Genomic DNA, 17,450 nt, shown 5'->3' with positions numbered 1-17,450 from the left:
ACTTTAAATAATCAAATGAAACAAGCCCATGTTATTTACAACAACATGTTGATGGCTGAACATAAATAACTTTAACTGACTGTAACTAACAGTTGACATATTACCATTAGTTTGAACCACTAATCAAAGGTTTCCCAACATTCAAACCTTTTATATATTTCTTTGTAAGCCAACTTCCCTTATCACTGATTAGGCATCGTCACATTTTCCACAATCATTTTTACTTTTGCAATTTTTCTGCTCTCAATCCTTATTAATTATGTAATATTATATTTTGTTATTACAATATATGGCCAAAACATCCTTCCATCTTAGCCAAATAAACAGGGGGTTTAAATAAATTGCAGTAAACATGTTAGATCTAAATTCTAGACGCAATTCAATTCAGCTTTATTTACATAGTGCCAAATTACAACAGCAGTCACCTCAAGGTGCTTTATATTGTAAGGTAGAGACCCCACTATAATATAGATCAAACCCCGACAATCAAACAACCCCCTTTGAGCAATTACTTGTCAAAAGTGGGAAAGAAAAAAAACATTTAACAGGAAGAAACCTCCAGCAGAACCAGGCTCAGGGAGAGGCAGCCATGTGCTGTGACTGGTTGGGGGGTGATCGGAGGGAGAAAGGACAAAAAGACATGCTGTGGAAGAGAGCCAGAGATTAATAATAAATAATGATGTAAAGTGATGTATAAAGATGGGAGTGAAGAAGAAACACCAGCAGCACAGACCTATTGCAGTGTAACTAAGGGAGTTGTCACTTGATCCAACACTAACTATCAAAAAGAAAAGTTTTAAGCCTCATTTTGTAAACAGAACCATTTGAAGAGGCGTTCTGCAGTAACAGCAAAATGTGGGGTCGTCCCAGTATGTTTCAGCAGCCACACACAGCCACATGTAGGATATATCAGCCTCCATCTCTCTCTCATCCCTCTCCACCACACTCCATCTCTCCCCAGTGTGTTTGCAACCAAGGTCGTATTGGTCCTGCTCTGTTTTCCAGGGCTGTGTGGGCTTCATTCATCATCCCAATGATGGGCGCGTTGGGTGTGTGTCTTTGCGCGTGCGTGCTTGCGTGTTTGTCTTATTGTTTGTGCAAGCCTGTGCCTGTCTCTTGTTCCCTCTGTACGCTCGCTCAAATCAACGACCCCCACCTCTGTTCTCTCTTAATCTCCTTCTTATTTCACTAATGCATCGACATGAAGAAAGATGCAACTGCACCACACTGTCGCACATGTGGTGGAGAATATGCTCATTCAGGAATAATGGCCTGTATTTGTATAGCGCTTTTCTAGTCCCTAAGGACCCCAAAGTGCTTTACACAACCTGTCATCCACCCATTCACACACACATTCACACACTGGTGATGGCAAGCTACATTGTAGCCACAGCCATCCTGGGGCGCACTGACAGAGGTGAGGCTGCCGGACACTGGCGCCACCGGGCCCTCTGACCAATGCATGGTTATAAGCTGAGATTCAACCAAGGGGGAGAGGAAGAGCATGAGAGGGAGGAAGAAAGAAAATAAGAGCAACAAAGAACACAAAAGTAACACTCCCACCACTCAAGTCAATAGTTAGTAGAGGCGCTTTTGGCAGCCGTTACAGCCCTGGGCCAATATCAATAGGTCTCTATCTGCTTGGCACATCTGGACGATGCAATTTGTCCTCTATTTTCGCTTGCCAAAGGACTTGAGCTCTATCAGGGGAGCGTGAAATCTGGATCGGTCTGAGACAGAGATGGTTGTTTTTAAGTCATCACACTCAGATCCAGTGTTACTGTCATAATCTGGGCTGCAGAGTTTTTTTTTTTAACCATATAACCCTCTTTCACCGAGTCTCTGCTAAGTCTTCTGGCAAATACTAGCCTCGTTTTTGATAGGCATAAAGCAATGGCAGGCAAAATCACTCCAGCATTAGCAGGTCCTATCTCAGCTATGAAAGCCTGTAGCTCATTCAGAGCCGATCATTCGTGGACATTTTTGGAGGACGGGCTACTTATCCTCTACTTATATTTTTGCTTTACTATTCAGTGCCTTTGTGTGTTGTTCGGTGGCTCCACATCAGCCTTTCCTTTGAATGTGTTTAAATTTAGTTCACATGCTAGTTCTCTGATAGGTACTTTAAACACGATTGTGTCACAAGGTGTGTTTAGACTGAATGCAAAGTGAATTTTAGATGTGTCGTCATTGCAAATGAAGCCAACAGAAAGACACACAGCACAAATAGACAAATGCAAATTTTCAGCGGAGGATGTGAATTGAAAATGTTTTAACTGAAATGCGTAAAGAACATGTTGTCCTGATCTTTGTGACTCCAGTTCATGAACATTTGTAGGTAATAAAAAACAAAACGAAATGAGCGCGTACTGGTGGGAAATTATTATTATAGATTCGAAAGCGTGTGTGCAGTCGCAGAAACGCACAGTTGCTACATATGTTGGTAGTTAACAGCTACATCTGTGCAGCTGATCTATTTGCTGTTGGCGGTGAATAAACTGTGTTCACATTTGCACAAAAATGTCACCACTAGATTGGACGGCAATGTTCCTTTTGTCATAATATGCTCGTAAAGTCACAATCTGCGTGAGAAATGATTGTGGTTAACTGCTAGACCTCAGTTGCAATTCACCCAGAATCACAAATATGCTTCAGGGACTGCACACTGGATGTCCCTGCTTTTATTTCACAAGTTACAGGAGCCGAACAAATCGACCAGCGCCTGCTTTCAGCACACTGACTCAGGCGGCTGCTGCAGTTAAATGAGCTCCAGGCTTGTCGCTGGTGTCCTCCCTTGCAGCAAACCGTTTTTTCTACGGCAGCCTGGAGAATGCATAGCTAGCGCCACCAGTGGAGTGATGAATTCTGCTGTTTTTTTTTTATGTGAATTTCCGTGGATGCATGCATGGCTAATCTCCATACACAGTACTAAGGGGATTAAGAATGCTCTCTAACCCCCGGATGAAGGTCCACAGCACCTTTGTGACTGATCCACCATTTTTTTACTCCTCTGTCATTTTATCTCTTATCCTGCTTATCTCCCCTTTAACGCACATTTTTCACTCTGATCTCTTCTTCTCTGCCTAGTAACTTAATCCTAAACGTCCCTTCTCTCTTCTTTCTGTGCCTTCTTCTCTCCTTTTGCTGTAGTCTTGCACAAAATCTACATTTCATGTGTTTATTTAGCCTGAAAGCATTAAAACAAAGGGAAGGCAGGTTTTGTTAGAGATGAAGGTGAGGCTATAGGATCTTACTCATAGAGGAGGCCGGTCGACCGCTCTGGTCCAGGCATGGATCGATATTAGGTGATGTAGGAGCCGGTGGGGGGTGATTGTGGGGGCAGCAGAGGGGCTAATCATTTCAGTTATTACGCAGCTGTGTCTCCTGATTCCTGGGATTAGCAGGCACAGAAACACGGGAGATGTTGTGTTAGTGCTACATGAGACTCTATCGGGGATTTGGAATGTGGAAAATACTGCCTGTCCCAAGTTGCTTTTGGTAATTGTGTCTGCAATACTGAGAATGGGGATCTGGGGAAAAGTGCGTGAAGTGTTGGCTGCAGTTCTATGGAGAAAAGGACAGAAAGAAGCAGGCATGGAGATAATCCTGGCATCTGTGCCATGTATGCGCGAATACACATGTAAGAAATACAAGCGGGCGATACAGAAACATGCATGGGCTCGCTCTCTCTGTCTCCCTCTCCTTCTCCCGTGTGCAATTGTGGGAGAGTAGAGTCGTGGGAGAGCTTACATGCTCGCCTGCCCACAAGCCTTTATTCGAAGCTGATCATTTGACAGAGTACAGAAAGGCTGGAGAGGCTGGCTAGTTCTGGTGCCTCCAAGAACTGAAAATTGCTGCAACCTGTGTGTGTGTGTGTGTGTGTGTGTGTGTGTGTGTGTGTGTGTGTGTGTGTGTGTGTGTGTGTGTGTGTGTGTGTAACAGAGAGGGAGAGAGAATTTCACACACCAAAACATACATGACAGGTGGAAATAAGGGAAATTACATTCACATCAGTGGTCAAAGAGTCACAACTGGCTAATTCAATCAGCTGGAGTGTCTGCGCTGACAATACGCTAAACTCTGATGTGAGACAAAACCCGAGTCCATATAATTGAACTGCTATGCGCTGTTGAACACTTGAGAACAACACTGACAGAAGTCCTTGGAAGTATATGAATTCACAGACATGGATTTCTTTTTCCTGTTAATGGGCTTTAAAGGGCACGTTAGCAGATTTTATTTATTTTTTTGTATTCGGCCTCTGATGTTGCGCATTGCATACATCTCATCTATTCTTTACGTAGATTTATAAGAACACCTCTGACTTGCAAACTGAAGAATTTGAACAAGATGGCAATTACCAGAGCAAAGAGGATATAAAGAAAATATACTAATGAGTTACATTGTGCAAAGTGAAACTCCTGGAGTTTTGGAGCTTGACTTACCAAAGGGAAGAAGAAATGTGTTAGAAGATAAAAACTTTAATCAATATATTATTTAGCAGCTAAAAACAAGATAAATGTTTACCTTTGAGGGTGTAAATTGTAAGTGGTGCATTGACTGGAATTTATATAACACATTTTACTCTTACAGGGCTCTCAACACACTTTTAATTGAATGCAATTTGTAGGCAGGCATCATGTTTTGTCCATTCTGGTTACACTGTATATCTAAGAACAAGATAAATACACCGGAATAAATCAGTATAACAGCTGAACATTATCACTTTAAAGAGGCAATTTATTTATAGTTCCATATTTTTATTCATGGTTTCTACTAGAGTGCCTTTGGTACATGCATTTATAGTTCAAATAATCCTTATTTATCCTGTGTTGAGCCTTGGTGTAGCCCTTAGTTTGTTCAGCCTGAAACAAGCTGTTGTAGCACTCTTTGAGCCAACTTCTGTGCTCACCACCAGAGCTGTGTGTCTGATATTGTGACTGTACTAAGGATATCCACTCTCACATACATTAAGCTATCATACAGATGCAAGAATACTTTATAAAACATTTGTAAAACTGTGCTTTTAAAGGAGGTTCAGCCAACTTCTGTTCAAATGTTCTGTTTGCAGTGCAGAGCCAATCAGAAGACAAGCCAGAGAGGCTAGGAAGCTAAAACATCTTGTTTCAGACTGAAGACAACCTGTGAGTGTTACACAAAGACCCAGAATACGATAAAGGATGAATATTTTCAAATATGAGCAGATATAGATGAAAAAAAGTGCTTGAGTAAATGAGAAATGCTATATAAAGAACTTTTGAGTTCTCAGGTGTAGAAAAGCACTATAAAAGAGCCAGTCCAAGATTTATTTATTAGTTCAAAGTCATCTACTGATTTTTTTTTACTGCAGAATTAGGTGAACAAAACTTTTACAAAGAAAATTTCTATGTTTTAAAGCATTTATAAAGTAAGCGTGCTATTTGTTGATTAGGCATTTCAAAGTTAACCTAAAGTGGAACTTGAAAGAGGTTTAAAAAGACAAACTAAGCAAAAGATTTCTCTCTGCATTCACGTTAAACTCGATGGCTAAACATCAACACCGTTTCACATTTTGTATTCTTGCCAGCCCTGTGACCTGAAGGTAAAGCAGTGAATTCAAAATGTACATATTTTCACATGACTGCAGATGTTCAGCATTCAGAGGACATGCTGCCTCATTGCCATGGCTGCCGTCTAACACCTGCAGCAGCATCAGACGCAGCTTCAAAAGAAAACACCGAAAGCAAAGGCAGAGCATTTGAAAGGAGCTTAACATCCTCAGCAAAAGAAGTTTTCACTCTTGTAGGCTGCATTGTGGGATTGGACACAAGCAAAAGGCACGGACAAAGCTGTTGGGATAATCTGACCAATAGCAACAAAATTCAAGCTGAGAGTTATGGATAAGGAACTTCACATGTTAACAGTCAAACAAAGCAGACCTAACTGACTTTGACCTTAAAAGAAGAGTCAAACTCAACTTAAGCCTTTTAGTGGAAAATCAGGTTAAAACCTTTCTACCGGAGTTCTTTCCAATTCAATCCAGCGTGTCGCGAGGGATCACAAGAAATAACAAAAGTTTCTGAAGGGAAAATGAAAGACGTGACACAAGGGAGCAATGCGTGGTGGCAGCAGCGTGGGTGTCTGTGCAAGCGTGTGTGTGTGTTGGGGAGATTAAAGATATGACATGGGGAAATGATGCCAAGTTCCACCTCTTCGTCTTCTTTTCCAAAGTTGTCCCCACGGGCCCTGGTAAGTTTAAAAATAGAGCTTGTCTAATGGAGAAGAGGGCCGAAGGGAAGGGAGAAAAAGCACGAAAGAGCGTGCAGAATCCTCTGTGGTAGGAGAATGCAATTTGAGATTGGCCAGATTACTTTTCTCTCCCCCCCTTTCTTCTCCCCTTCGGCCACTCATGAGGCGTGATATGCACCGGTGGGGTCCCTAAGCCACCATAAGCCTGACGCCAGTACCTACACCGCCGCCAAAGAGTCGTCGCACTCTCAGAGCGAGAAAATCAGCGAGATGAAATAAAAGAGGGACTCCGAAGAGATCAGCGGGGATTTGAGAGAGATAGATGAGAGTCAGGCGAGGGACTCGAAAGGGGTGGAGGAAGGGGGTAAGAGTGAATGGATGAAGGAGATAGCTTCGCTGGGATTATGACGGGATATGGCAGAATGTAAATGCACTTGTCTGCTTTCTCATGGTCACATTGTGAGAGGTTGGAAAGAGCCTGCTGGCTTTTAGACAACAAGTAAGAGAAGAAATGGCAGCAACGAATCAGTCATCGCATGTTTTCCTCTGTTTCTTGCAGGAGGAGAGGGCTCAGCGGAGACTGGGCTGAAGGAGACGTCCACCTGTGACATTTGCCAGTTTGGGGCAGAGTGCGATGTGGACGCAGAAGATGTATGGTTAGTGTTCCCAACCGAAACGCTTGCATCTACCGTTTTTAAAGCCAGTGAGCTCATGTCGGTCCACAGTCCACAAGAATCAGTACTCCTTCTAGAGAAGTGGTCACAACTTAATCAAACTTGCACTCAGTGATCACCTAATGGCTCTTCACCTAAGCCATGGTCAAGGTCACAGTTTGTGCAGTACAGCCAACCACAAGAAAACCTCACTCATTATAGGTTCACTGGTGATGGTGAGTCAGATGAGGTACATCACTGATGTTGTCAAAGCCTTGTCACACAAATCATGTTATTTTCATCATAAATATACCCCTTATGTTTGTTATTTGAGACATTTTGGCAAGTCTGAACACAAAGAACTCAAATAAGAGCCCTCTTTTATCCTGCAGACGCTCAGTTCTGAACACCCACTGAGGTTTAGTGCATGGCTGACCATTTCATTTAACCTCAATTACTAGAGCAGGGCAGGGAGAGAAAGGAGATTTTCGCTTATTCTGGAAATCCAATTACTATCCTTACAGGACTTGGCAATGTCAGGCCAAAAATGACTTTGACTTACACAAGAAAAACTAGTTCAGTGATGAAATAACGTTTGTCATAGATTTAACCATTTACTGCAGATGAGATGGATGCAGGTAATGTGTTTTTTGGCTCGCCCACATGCATTAGCAAGTAGGCAGCACTAAAAACATCCTCAGGGGTACATAAAAACACGCGTGTTCAGAAGCCAATTAGAAGAAGGCTCAACTGTTCCAGCGAAAGCATCAGTGCTTTGTGCAGCATGAATGAGGCTTAAATGAACCGACGGTACAGATTTGGTGTGGAACACCGTCAGCTGGTATCAGCAAAAAGGAAGGTAGCGCTTCTAAGAAATCCCAGATGTACCGCTAGAAATTAGAAGTGCCCTGAGAGTATGACTCTATCAAACTGCTTGATGTAATGGAAAGATAATGTACCCGGGTGTGCAATAACCGTAATGCCAAGGAACGGCTTCATGATGCATTCTGAGCCCTGTTGCAAATACTGAACAGCTGGAGTCCACTCCTCCTGATGCCTCCCACTTCCACAAATGCACCTTAATATTCTGCTAAAGCACATAAATTGATTTATTGGCAATTTCTTAATATCCAAAGGGAGAATCCATAAGGTCACAACAGCAAAGTGCTGTCAATGGTTTTGTGCACAGAAAACCAAAAACATTAAAGCAAGAGGAGCCTTGAGCATATTTAGCACAAGCTGAAATAAAGACAATTATACTCTACATAATGCAGGGAGGGAGGAGACAACGGGCGAGAGAGGCAGCGAAAGTCAATAATGCATCTCGTTAAAAAAGCAGTTGACATAAACAGACGTATGAATATTTCAGTGTCCTTTCTTGTAAAAACAGGAACAGCAAGTACCCTTTAATCTTTCAAAAGCCCCAAAGGTGTTTTGATAAGAATGTTTCTGGCGAATAATCAGAAAGGTAATTGCAAACCAACAGCAGGTAATTTTCATCAAACAGCACCCAACAACTGGCATAATATAAGATCATTTTGATTAAAATGACAGGTTATTCCAATCAGGAGGCAGCTGAGTTTAATCAAACAAACCGTCAGCTGATGAAACAATGAGTGGAGAGAGAAGAAAGTAATCAAATACCAGGTGAGGATAAAGTGATGTGACGTGAAACATTTTTCCTATTTTCGCACAAGAAATGCAGATATGAATAATTAAGGAATAATTTTCCTCTGCAAATTGTTTGCTGCCATGTAAAGCACTGCAACGCTCAGATATATGGGACCTTAATCAGAATGAAGTGGCGTCTCGTTGTCACTTAATTATTCAGTTTCGTGTTTATTTCTTGTTAATTAGCGTTAATTAGCTAATTAGCGAGGTTAAGTGGTGTTGGTTGGTAAGAAGATTTTGCCATATTTGGACAGGCCTATGTTAACTGTTTCCTCCTGCTTTCAGTTTTAATCAAATGACAAACTCCTGGCCTAAAAAACAAAGCCCAGGAGAAGTTTCTAAAACTGCACCTCCTTTGATATCCACCTGAAGCTGGCTTCAGAAGCTCAACAATCCACATACACTCCCATGTTAAAAGAATTTATGGAAGAGATGAACACATTTATGAACTATGGTGCATCACACTCACTGTGTGAAGGCTTAGAGTTATGTATTATTGACGTTGATTGATTGATGTTTGAACGCCTCTAACTGTCTACTACATTTAACCATCGCTAAGGCATTTGCTGATGCTTTTCAGTGCAGTTATCTCACAAGTCATTCGGCCCTCTATGAGAGAGAGACCAGCCAATAAATACTCCACTGTGCTGGGATTCGTTTCAGTTAGTAAAATTCTAATATTACTTTATTTATGCATTAGCACTAGTTTGTGGCTCCACAGTGTAGTGGTTAACACATTTTGCCTTAAATGTGAGTGATCCTCAGTTCAAGACCAGGATGTGACACAAACCCTGTCCCAGTCCTGGAAAACTATTCAAATCCATCCATTGTAGCAACCCTTTGGGAAAAGAGAACAGTTGAAAGTACCTTTATACATCAGCACTGATCATTCACTACTTGTTTTGTAGAAAAATTAAGCTCATTGGCAAAATGAAAACAAGACTTTCAGCCACTTTCTCTGCTTTTTTTTTTCATTTCTTTCATGCAAGTTGAATATAACAAAGACATTTTTGTGTTATATGCATATTCCATATCGTTATAGCATATCGGCATATTTTCCCAAACTAATGAAAACAAATGCCTAGTGCCGCTTCATATTGAGATGTTTCTCTCCTTTTCCTTGATGCATTACAGTCTATGCTTGAACATCAGTACTTTTCGGAAAGCACTGAGGAAGTGCACTACACGAGTACAATCTCATAGCGCACTAACAGATGGTGATTGCTACAACCATTTTCTATGCAATATAACAGTGTTTTCTGTTACAAATGATCACTAGTCCACAAACAAAGAATATTATGGTGGCTATGTCCATTTTATGTATTCTTAGGTCTGAAGTTTTCTTACATATTTAAGCTAACTAGCTGCTGTTATTGCTTCATGATTATCAGCCAGAAGAGCAGTATCAATATTGTCACCTTACTGTAATTTGAATTTTAATCAGTGGATATTACTGTATTGCAGTTTTATATATTATTATATTGCTCCTTTAGCTGTCCTGTGGTCAGATAAAGTAATTACAAAGTTGCATTTTTGCTATAAGTTAGCTCGCCAACATCGCTGCAAGACTTCCAGTCAATCACATCCCAACATTGGTGATTAGTTTGGTGCCAGAAACCAAATTTGTCATTTGTTGTTATGCAACGAAGCACTCTGTGTACCGTCATTGGTTTACACAATGGTAAACCTGATGAGAAAGTGAAAAATTATTTCATTGTGTTATTGTGGATATTGGTCCTGCTACACTATAACACGCTGCAGTTGTTAGAACAAGCAATTGTCCCAATCAACCCGGATGCACAAGGTCTCAACTTGGCAGTGTTCCAAACAGCCCATCAGTGCTTGTTTTGTACCAATTTTCCTGTCACAGATTTTTTTGGCTTCAGTACAGGTACACAACTTCCACATTTGTAATTTCTCGTAAAAAGCTGTGATTTGCTCAGTTGCTTTTCTAACTGCGGTTGCAGCCATTACGGAGTCACAAAACTAAATTTATGTGAAACCCTGATGGAAAAGGGTCTGAAATGTGTGCAGCAATTTAGAGGTCCGGATAAAGGCTATGGTTAAAACTATTCTAGAAGCTGTTTTGAAATAAATTGCTGATGGTGATGACGTGATTTTGCACTTTTTATTTTTTGCTTTGTTTAAAATGAATTTATCAGTTTGCTATTTGCATCTTTAATTTTTGTTGTTTTAAAACCTGATTATTATTTTTATACATCCTGACAGTATAATAGAATGCATGCCAGCATGTTATAAGCTGTTCAGCTTTTGCTTGGTCAGGATAACATAAAAACTATTTCAGCATTTTTTTTCCCTCTTCAACAAAGTTCAGATAATTCCAGTTGTCATCATTTATGATTCATCATCAAATACTCGGTTAAAAATACCCTTGACCAAGGCATTTGCTTGAAACTCTATTGTTGCCGCATAGGGGCTGCCCACTGGTCTTAGTTTTTGCGATGGGTTAAAGAGAGAGAACATTTTTTTCCTGCAGGAATCAATAAAGTCTATCTCGACTCACCATAAATCAGTCTTCATAAATCAATCTTCTTCTCTTTATTGATTCAGATAGGAAAAGGAGAAATGTGCTTAGTCTTTGTGTAGTTTGCAAGAACCTCTTTTGGGTAAACTTTACTGCACTTGTTCCTGCTGTATCAAAGAGCCTTAGTAGCCTTACTCCACCTCTCTATATTCTGGAGGCAGACAGCAAGCAAAAAAAGACAAATTTGCCCCTGAGGGATCAATACAGTGTCACAAAAAAATCCATTTAGATCCATTTGTGGTGTAAAACTGTAATTACCCAGAAAAATCCATGCTTTCAAACCCATCAGTAGCACCCATCGGTGTTGATAGAATTAAGGAAGAGGAGGAGCAGTGAGTGAACCGGTCATGGCAAGGGACACTTGCTGCACGAACACTGGGGTTAGACCTCCTGAGAGGGTTTTTTAAAAGCCAGCACTCATCTCCTCACTGAAACCATTCTGTGGAGAGCAAACTACCCCTCCTGCATGGAAACCAGAGCTTTGCTTTTTTTATCATTCATTTGCAATTTCTATATGTTCATTTTTCTTTGTTTTAGTCGTACTTATCACTCTAGTTGTTTTACATTTCCTTTTAGTACTTTTTAGACCTCTGTAGTGTTTTGTCATGTGACATTCTTATAGTTTTAATAGTGTGTTTCTGGATATTTTGAGGCCTTTTGTAGATATTTTGCATCTCTTTGTAGAAATTTTGAGTGTTTTGTTATTTTATATAAAGTTATACTAATTTAGTAACTTCACAATAGACTCTTTGGTCTCTGCTTTGCATCCCTTTGTTTAGTTTTTAGACTATTTTTGATAACATTTGTATGTAATGCATAATGTACATTTTTGAACTTTTCATAGGCTTTGTCACTTCTCATCTCTTCGTTCTGTTTCTAAATCCATTTGTTGTGGTTTCACTTGCAGCAATGGTGACCTTGAAAGTTGTTGTAGTATGTCTTTGATGCTGGTTGGCACCTCTTTAAAGAAGTTTTGAGTCCTTTTCTGGTTTTTCATTTGTTTTACACCCAGTTATTGTAATATAGTAACTTTTAATAGACTCTGTTCATTCGTTTGTCATTTTATTTTGTTTCCAATTTGTAAAATCACGTGCCAGCAATTCATTTTCCCAAAGGCTCACATGGGAAACTGCTGCTTGTAAGAGTAGCTGTTACAATCAGGCAGTGAAAATGTGAAATAGGCACAGTTAAAATTAGAGATGGCACGATACCACTTTTTTATGTCCGATACCGATATCATAAATTTGGATATCTGCCGATACCGATATGAATCCGATATAGTGTTTTTTAATCAACAAAACTGTTTTTAAATATCTTGCTGCATTTTGTATAAGTTCATACTCAAGTTTAAAACAACAACTACACTAAAGCTATTCTGTTATACCTGTATGCAAAAAAAAGTATTTCATAGTTCAGCAATACTGATCAATCTAATAAACTTAAACCTACACCATCCTCCCTATTCTGGTATTTTAAAGAGTACTTAGCAGAAATATTAAGCAACCTAACTAATAGGGTTCCAACTCCCAGCAACAACAAAAATAAATAAATAAAAAATAGGGAACCACCCCTCACGCTCCACCTCATGATGCTTAATCGACGTAATCAACCTTAATTTGATGCAGTGTGAAAAAAAATGCACAGAAATCAATTATTTTTCAAGAAATATTAAATAGATTCAACATCTTTCTTCAACAAAATTGCAGACTGCACAGATAGTACCTTCCCAAAGGAAAAAGTACTATAGCTTACTAGGGTATATTAGACTTACTAGTTACTATATACAGTAATTGACTTCTATTCATTTTACATCAAATTAAAACTTTGGGTGTCAGATAATTATTTATTTAAAGCTAGACATTTTAAATGAGAATAAGAAAGAAAAGTATGTCTTTGTGCCCCCTTTTCCCTGTTAATGCCCTATCGGCCCCTCTGGCTAAACTTTGCTAGATCCGCCCCTGCACAGTTACCAGCGTCAGCTACGTAGAAAAGATCCTGGAGTAGAAAGTAATATTAAATAAATTCTAACAATAGCTGATCAAGCTTAAACGTGCTGCTGTTGTTCAGCCGCTGGTTTCCTCTTTCTGGTGCAAAGTGGGCCAAAAGCAAACTAGAGACACGGACTCGCGACAGAAAAGCCGATCAGCTGATCGTTAAGCAGTTTCATGATTGAAGTAGCAGCAGGAGAGGCAGTCGCTTGTTAAGCTTAACGCAGGAATGATTTACAAACATTCAGAGATGGACTTACACACTTGCTTTACTTCTCTCGGGGATAACTTTGTCGGAGATGAAATGCCGGGTTGCTAGCGAAGCTCCACATGCTATCCAGACCACCGACAGGTCCCGCATGCCACAGCCGCTCTATCACGTGATGCATACTGCTCCGACGTGCTAAAGTTCTGAGGTGAGTTACGGCATGTTGCAAGTTTTGTGAGGTGCTTTCGTGATATTTAATGGATCGGATTACATTTTTTATTTTTCTCCGATATCCGATCCAGTAATTTAGGTCAGTATCGATACCGATACGTAATATCTCTAGTTAAAATGCCAATGTGTTATTGCAGTTTAATCAACATTGACAAAAACTGTTGTGCACAAAATGTGCATGGTTTTGCAAAAAAACGACTTTTAACTTTATACAAAGTGCTACTGCTATTTTACTTGTAGTTGAATTATATAATCTGCAGTTTTTCAGTCTGTTTTGTTTTTTTTTCTTCAGTGAGCGAAATCAATGTCCGAGGTGAAAACATGAAGGACGGTCACATCAACAGCAAATGTAGCATCTGCCTTCTATTCTGCATCTGAGAGCTCTGGAATGTCCTTGTCCTTCTTCTCACAAAACTCGTATTTCAGCTCTCAGGTCCCACACTCTGTTAGCTTTTTGGCCAAGCTGAGCCACCTGACAGCTTCCTCATGCATCTACTTTAAAAATGCAACAGTTTTTCACAGCCCCAGCTTATCGAAGCATTCGTTTTCCCCCATGAACGAATCACTCCTGACGCGGTCCCTGTCACTGAGTGCATTGCTGCCATCCCCTTTGTAATCTCAAACTTTAACTGGACTGTGTTGCAAACATTGCATCTGTCATCAAGGACCAAGAAGAACATTTTAAATTGTCCGCTGTATGTCAACTGAAGTTCCAGATTTCCCGCAACGTCTTGTTACGGCATAAGAGAGTCCACCAAACAATCGGCTATCAGGGAGTTTATCAGTACAATGCCTAGATGTGGTTTATAGGGGTTTTTCTAACTTTTCATAGACTTTATTTGTCCCTTTGTCATTGTTCTGCATCTTTTTGTGGAGGTGTGAAGTTTTACCTCCACGTGTAGTCATATTTTAACTTTCTGTGTTTTGATGTAGATTTTTTACATCTCTTTGGAGACCTTTTTGAGGTTATTTGACATCCCTTTGTGAGCACTGGATAACTACTTTACTTTTAGTTAGTTTGTAACTCTTTGTGGTCTCTTTGCGTGTACGAATAGACTTTAGATTTTATGTCTTATATTAAATGTTTACATTGACTTTTGGCCCAGAGATGACTGTACAGACCGAGCAGTGTTATTATTTATCAGTCTGTAGTTTTGCTTTGTTTTTCCCATTCCGCCATGTTCTCCTTCTCATGGGAATATCAGCTGTGTTATCCAGCTCTGCTCTGTCAGGTGACGTCTGCGAGTACATCTCATGAAGACAACACATCACATCGACCTAGATGATGAATGTGTTTATGTCTGTAAATAGCTTTTTCTGCTTTGTGATGACCTTCTGTCTTCAATTTGTTTTTTGATCTAGCACCTGTACAAGTTGTTTGTCTGCGCCCAGTATACCTGTTCAGCAATCCATCAATGACTACTGGACTCATAACATTTTGTGTCACAGAGCATTGCAATTTATTTTTGCTGTTTGTGCCTGTTGGGTTTTATTGTATATTTTCTCTTCCTTACTTTGCATTGCACCGTTACTGTTTTGCTCTCCCTGTCTCCACATCTCTCTCTCTGGCTCTGTTTGTCTATTTGCTTCTCTCGCACAGTTTTTCAAAGGATTACAGTGAAATTTGAGGCTGAGGATTATGAAAATCAATGCTGTGTTCAGTTGCAGTGAGGTTAGCTGCTAAGGATTTGTACACAACATGAGGCAGTCAGTGGATATGTTGTCCTCAGCTGCTGTAAGTGTTGAAATGTGTGTAAAGTGGCCTTTTCAGTTGGGAGCCCGCAGACAGTCTGGAGGTGGGGAGGCTTTGATGGGAGGGAAATCGCCAGAAACTAATCAATACTACACATCCTGCTAGGAAAGTACTCTCTCACACACGTTGTGCATACACTTGGATATAGTTCGCACATTTGCAATCACACTGCTACCTTTCATTTAACACTTCTTTACCCCTCTGTACCTCTCAGCAGCATGTGTGAAGGAATGGCTTGGTGTGTGTGAAAAGGAGAATGGGGAAAACAAAGACTACGGCAAAACGATAGCTGTCTTCTTTATGCATATGAGTTTTTGTGCATGGCTGTCTGCGGGTAGCACTAGGATGTGTTGACGCACTGCAGTCTGGTGGTATAGTGCCTATTGTGGAGAAAGTGAGAGGCCTCATTAAAAATGTATGGAGCACAGATATCAGCCACCGACCAACTGCGGCCTCTCGGGATGGACAACAGTCTGAAAGTGTTCTACGATGGGAGATGAGTGGTGTGCATGTGCACATGTATACGACCGTGTTGTTAAGCCTATATTATGTTTTTTGGTGATGGATGTCTGGACACTTGCTCTCAGTTCAGAAGCTGGGAAGACTGTGCTTTGATTCTTTGAGTCTTGCTGCTTCCTTTCATGCTGAAACTGTTCCCATTTAGATACTTTTTATGATAACGCAGGCACTATAATTGTAAGCCTAATCTTGTCTTCAGGGCAGCTTTTGCAAAAATTAAAGCCTGTGCTGTATAATCTTTAAAGGTTAACACAAATGACAAAAAAAAATAAAAATCACTTGCCTCCAGTGGTATCTAGCTATGCAGATAATTTGAGCTTGATTGCTGAGAGTCCTATTTGTATAATCTGCATCCACCTTAATGCAATGGGATGTGTAATAATCATTGTCTTGATTAGATTGTATATAGAAGACGAACACAACCACTGTGACTACACCCATTTGGCTTGGAAAATCAACACCTTATTTTGTATTGCATTACAAATGTTCCAAAAGGAATCAAACACCAGAAACATGATTAACATGTCCAATCTAATTCAATTCATTTTATTTATGTAATGCCATACTGCAAATTTTGCAAGTAAATGCACAGCTAGTATTTTCACATATTCGGTATAGGCTTTAAATAAAGGTATGTTTTTTTTGTTGTTTTTTTCTAAACAAAAACAAAAAAAATTAACTTATAGGAAAGAAACAAAGTTTCAATCCTATCACAGTTGGTATCAATACAATCAATAAAGTAGAGGTCTCAAAAACTTGGCATTGACATGAGGGTCTAAGGCAGGGGTGTCCATCTCCAGGCTCAAGGGCCAGTGTCCTGCAGGTTTTAGATGTGTCCTTGATCCAACACAGTTGATTTAAATGGCTAAATTACCTCCTCAACATGTCTTGAGGTTCTCCAGAGGCCTGGTGATGAACTAATCATTTGATTTAGGATGATATCTAAAACCTGCAGGACACCCGCCCTTGAGCCTGGAATTGGACACCCCTGGTCTAAGGGAATTTACTATAACTTTATATATTGCCTCTGGGCCTGAAAAGTGAAACCTATATGGAAACACCTTAAACCTGCATTCTTTCTTATGTTTTCTTTATCACATGGCAACTGTTTGCAAAAAGAAGTGCAGTTGTGTAGAACTCTATAGAAAAAAACAGGCCCTCAGTTACACTGATTCATTCCCTCAGTAAGCACGTTTCCGAGGAGTCTGTGCTTGTACTAAATACAGCATAATGCTCATTTTGTAAATCATGGTCTCCATTAGTGTAGAATATGATTTAGGGCAGGCCAGCTAAGTTTGAATGTGCAGTGTCTCTCTCATTATTAAGATCCAGCACAAACTCGTGACACCTGCTTGAAAAATCTAAGATCACAGTGGCCAGAATGTTAAGTTGCCAATCGAGGAAATGCAGTTTTTGCTGTTTCTGTGTCTGCTTTATTTTTCACTCCCAGGGGTTGCTTCTTGATCTTGTCCAGATCCATAGTCCATTATGTGAAAAGTGAAAACTAAACTAAAACTAGGTCAGTATTTCATCAGTTATTAATCAAACACATATGCTGCTAACGGCATCCTAGCTTGTTTAGCTTGCCATACGATGTAGTTCTTTTGTATTTGACGTCAGTCAGGAAGAGTTTTAAAATAGCATTAGCTGCATT

General features: G+C 40.1%; 1 protein-coding gene across 1 annotated transcript in view; it reads left to right on the top strand.

Annotated features, from left to right (window-relative positions):
- The window catches only part of LOC147312023 (tomoregulin-2-like), a 131,986-nt gene that overhangs the window by 94,753 nt on the left and 19,783 nt on the right, over positions 1–17,450 (top strand). Inside the window, exon 5 of the mRNA XM_086265954.1 lies at positions 6,788–6,884. Within this exon, the coding sequence (XP_086122080.1) occupies positions 6,788–6,884 (97 nt within the window). The remainder of the gene's footprint in view (positions 1–6,787; positions 6,885–17,450) is intronic.

The sequence above is a fragment of the Aulonocara sp. 'chitande type north' Nkhata Bay genome, linkage group LG16 (genome assembly GCF_057382095.1).
Source record: "Aulonocara sp. 'chitande type north' Nkhata Bay isolate Kocher_YH1m ecotype deep benthic linkage group LG16, A_spYH_male_GT1.1, whole genome shotgun sequence".
Classification (NCBI taxonomy): Eukaryota; Metazoa; Chordata; class Actinopteri; order Cichliformes; family Cichlidae; genus Aulonocara; species Aulonocara sp. 'chitande type north' Nkhata Bay.
The sequence above is the reverse complement of the archived record's forward strand: the minus strand, read 5'-3'. Positions and strand labels throughout refer to the sequence as shown.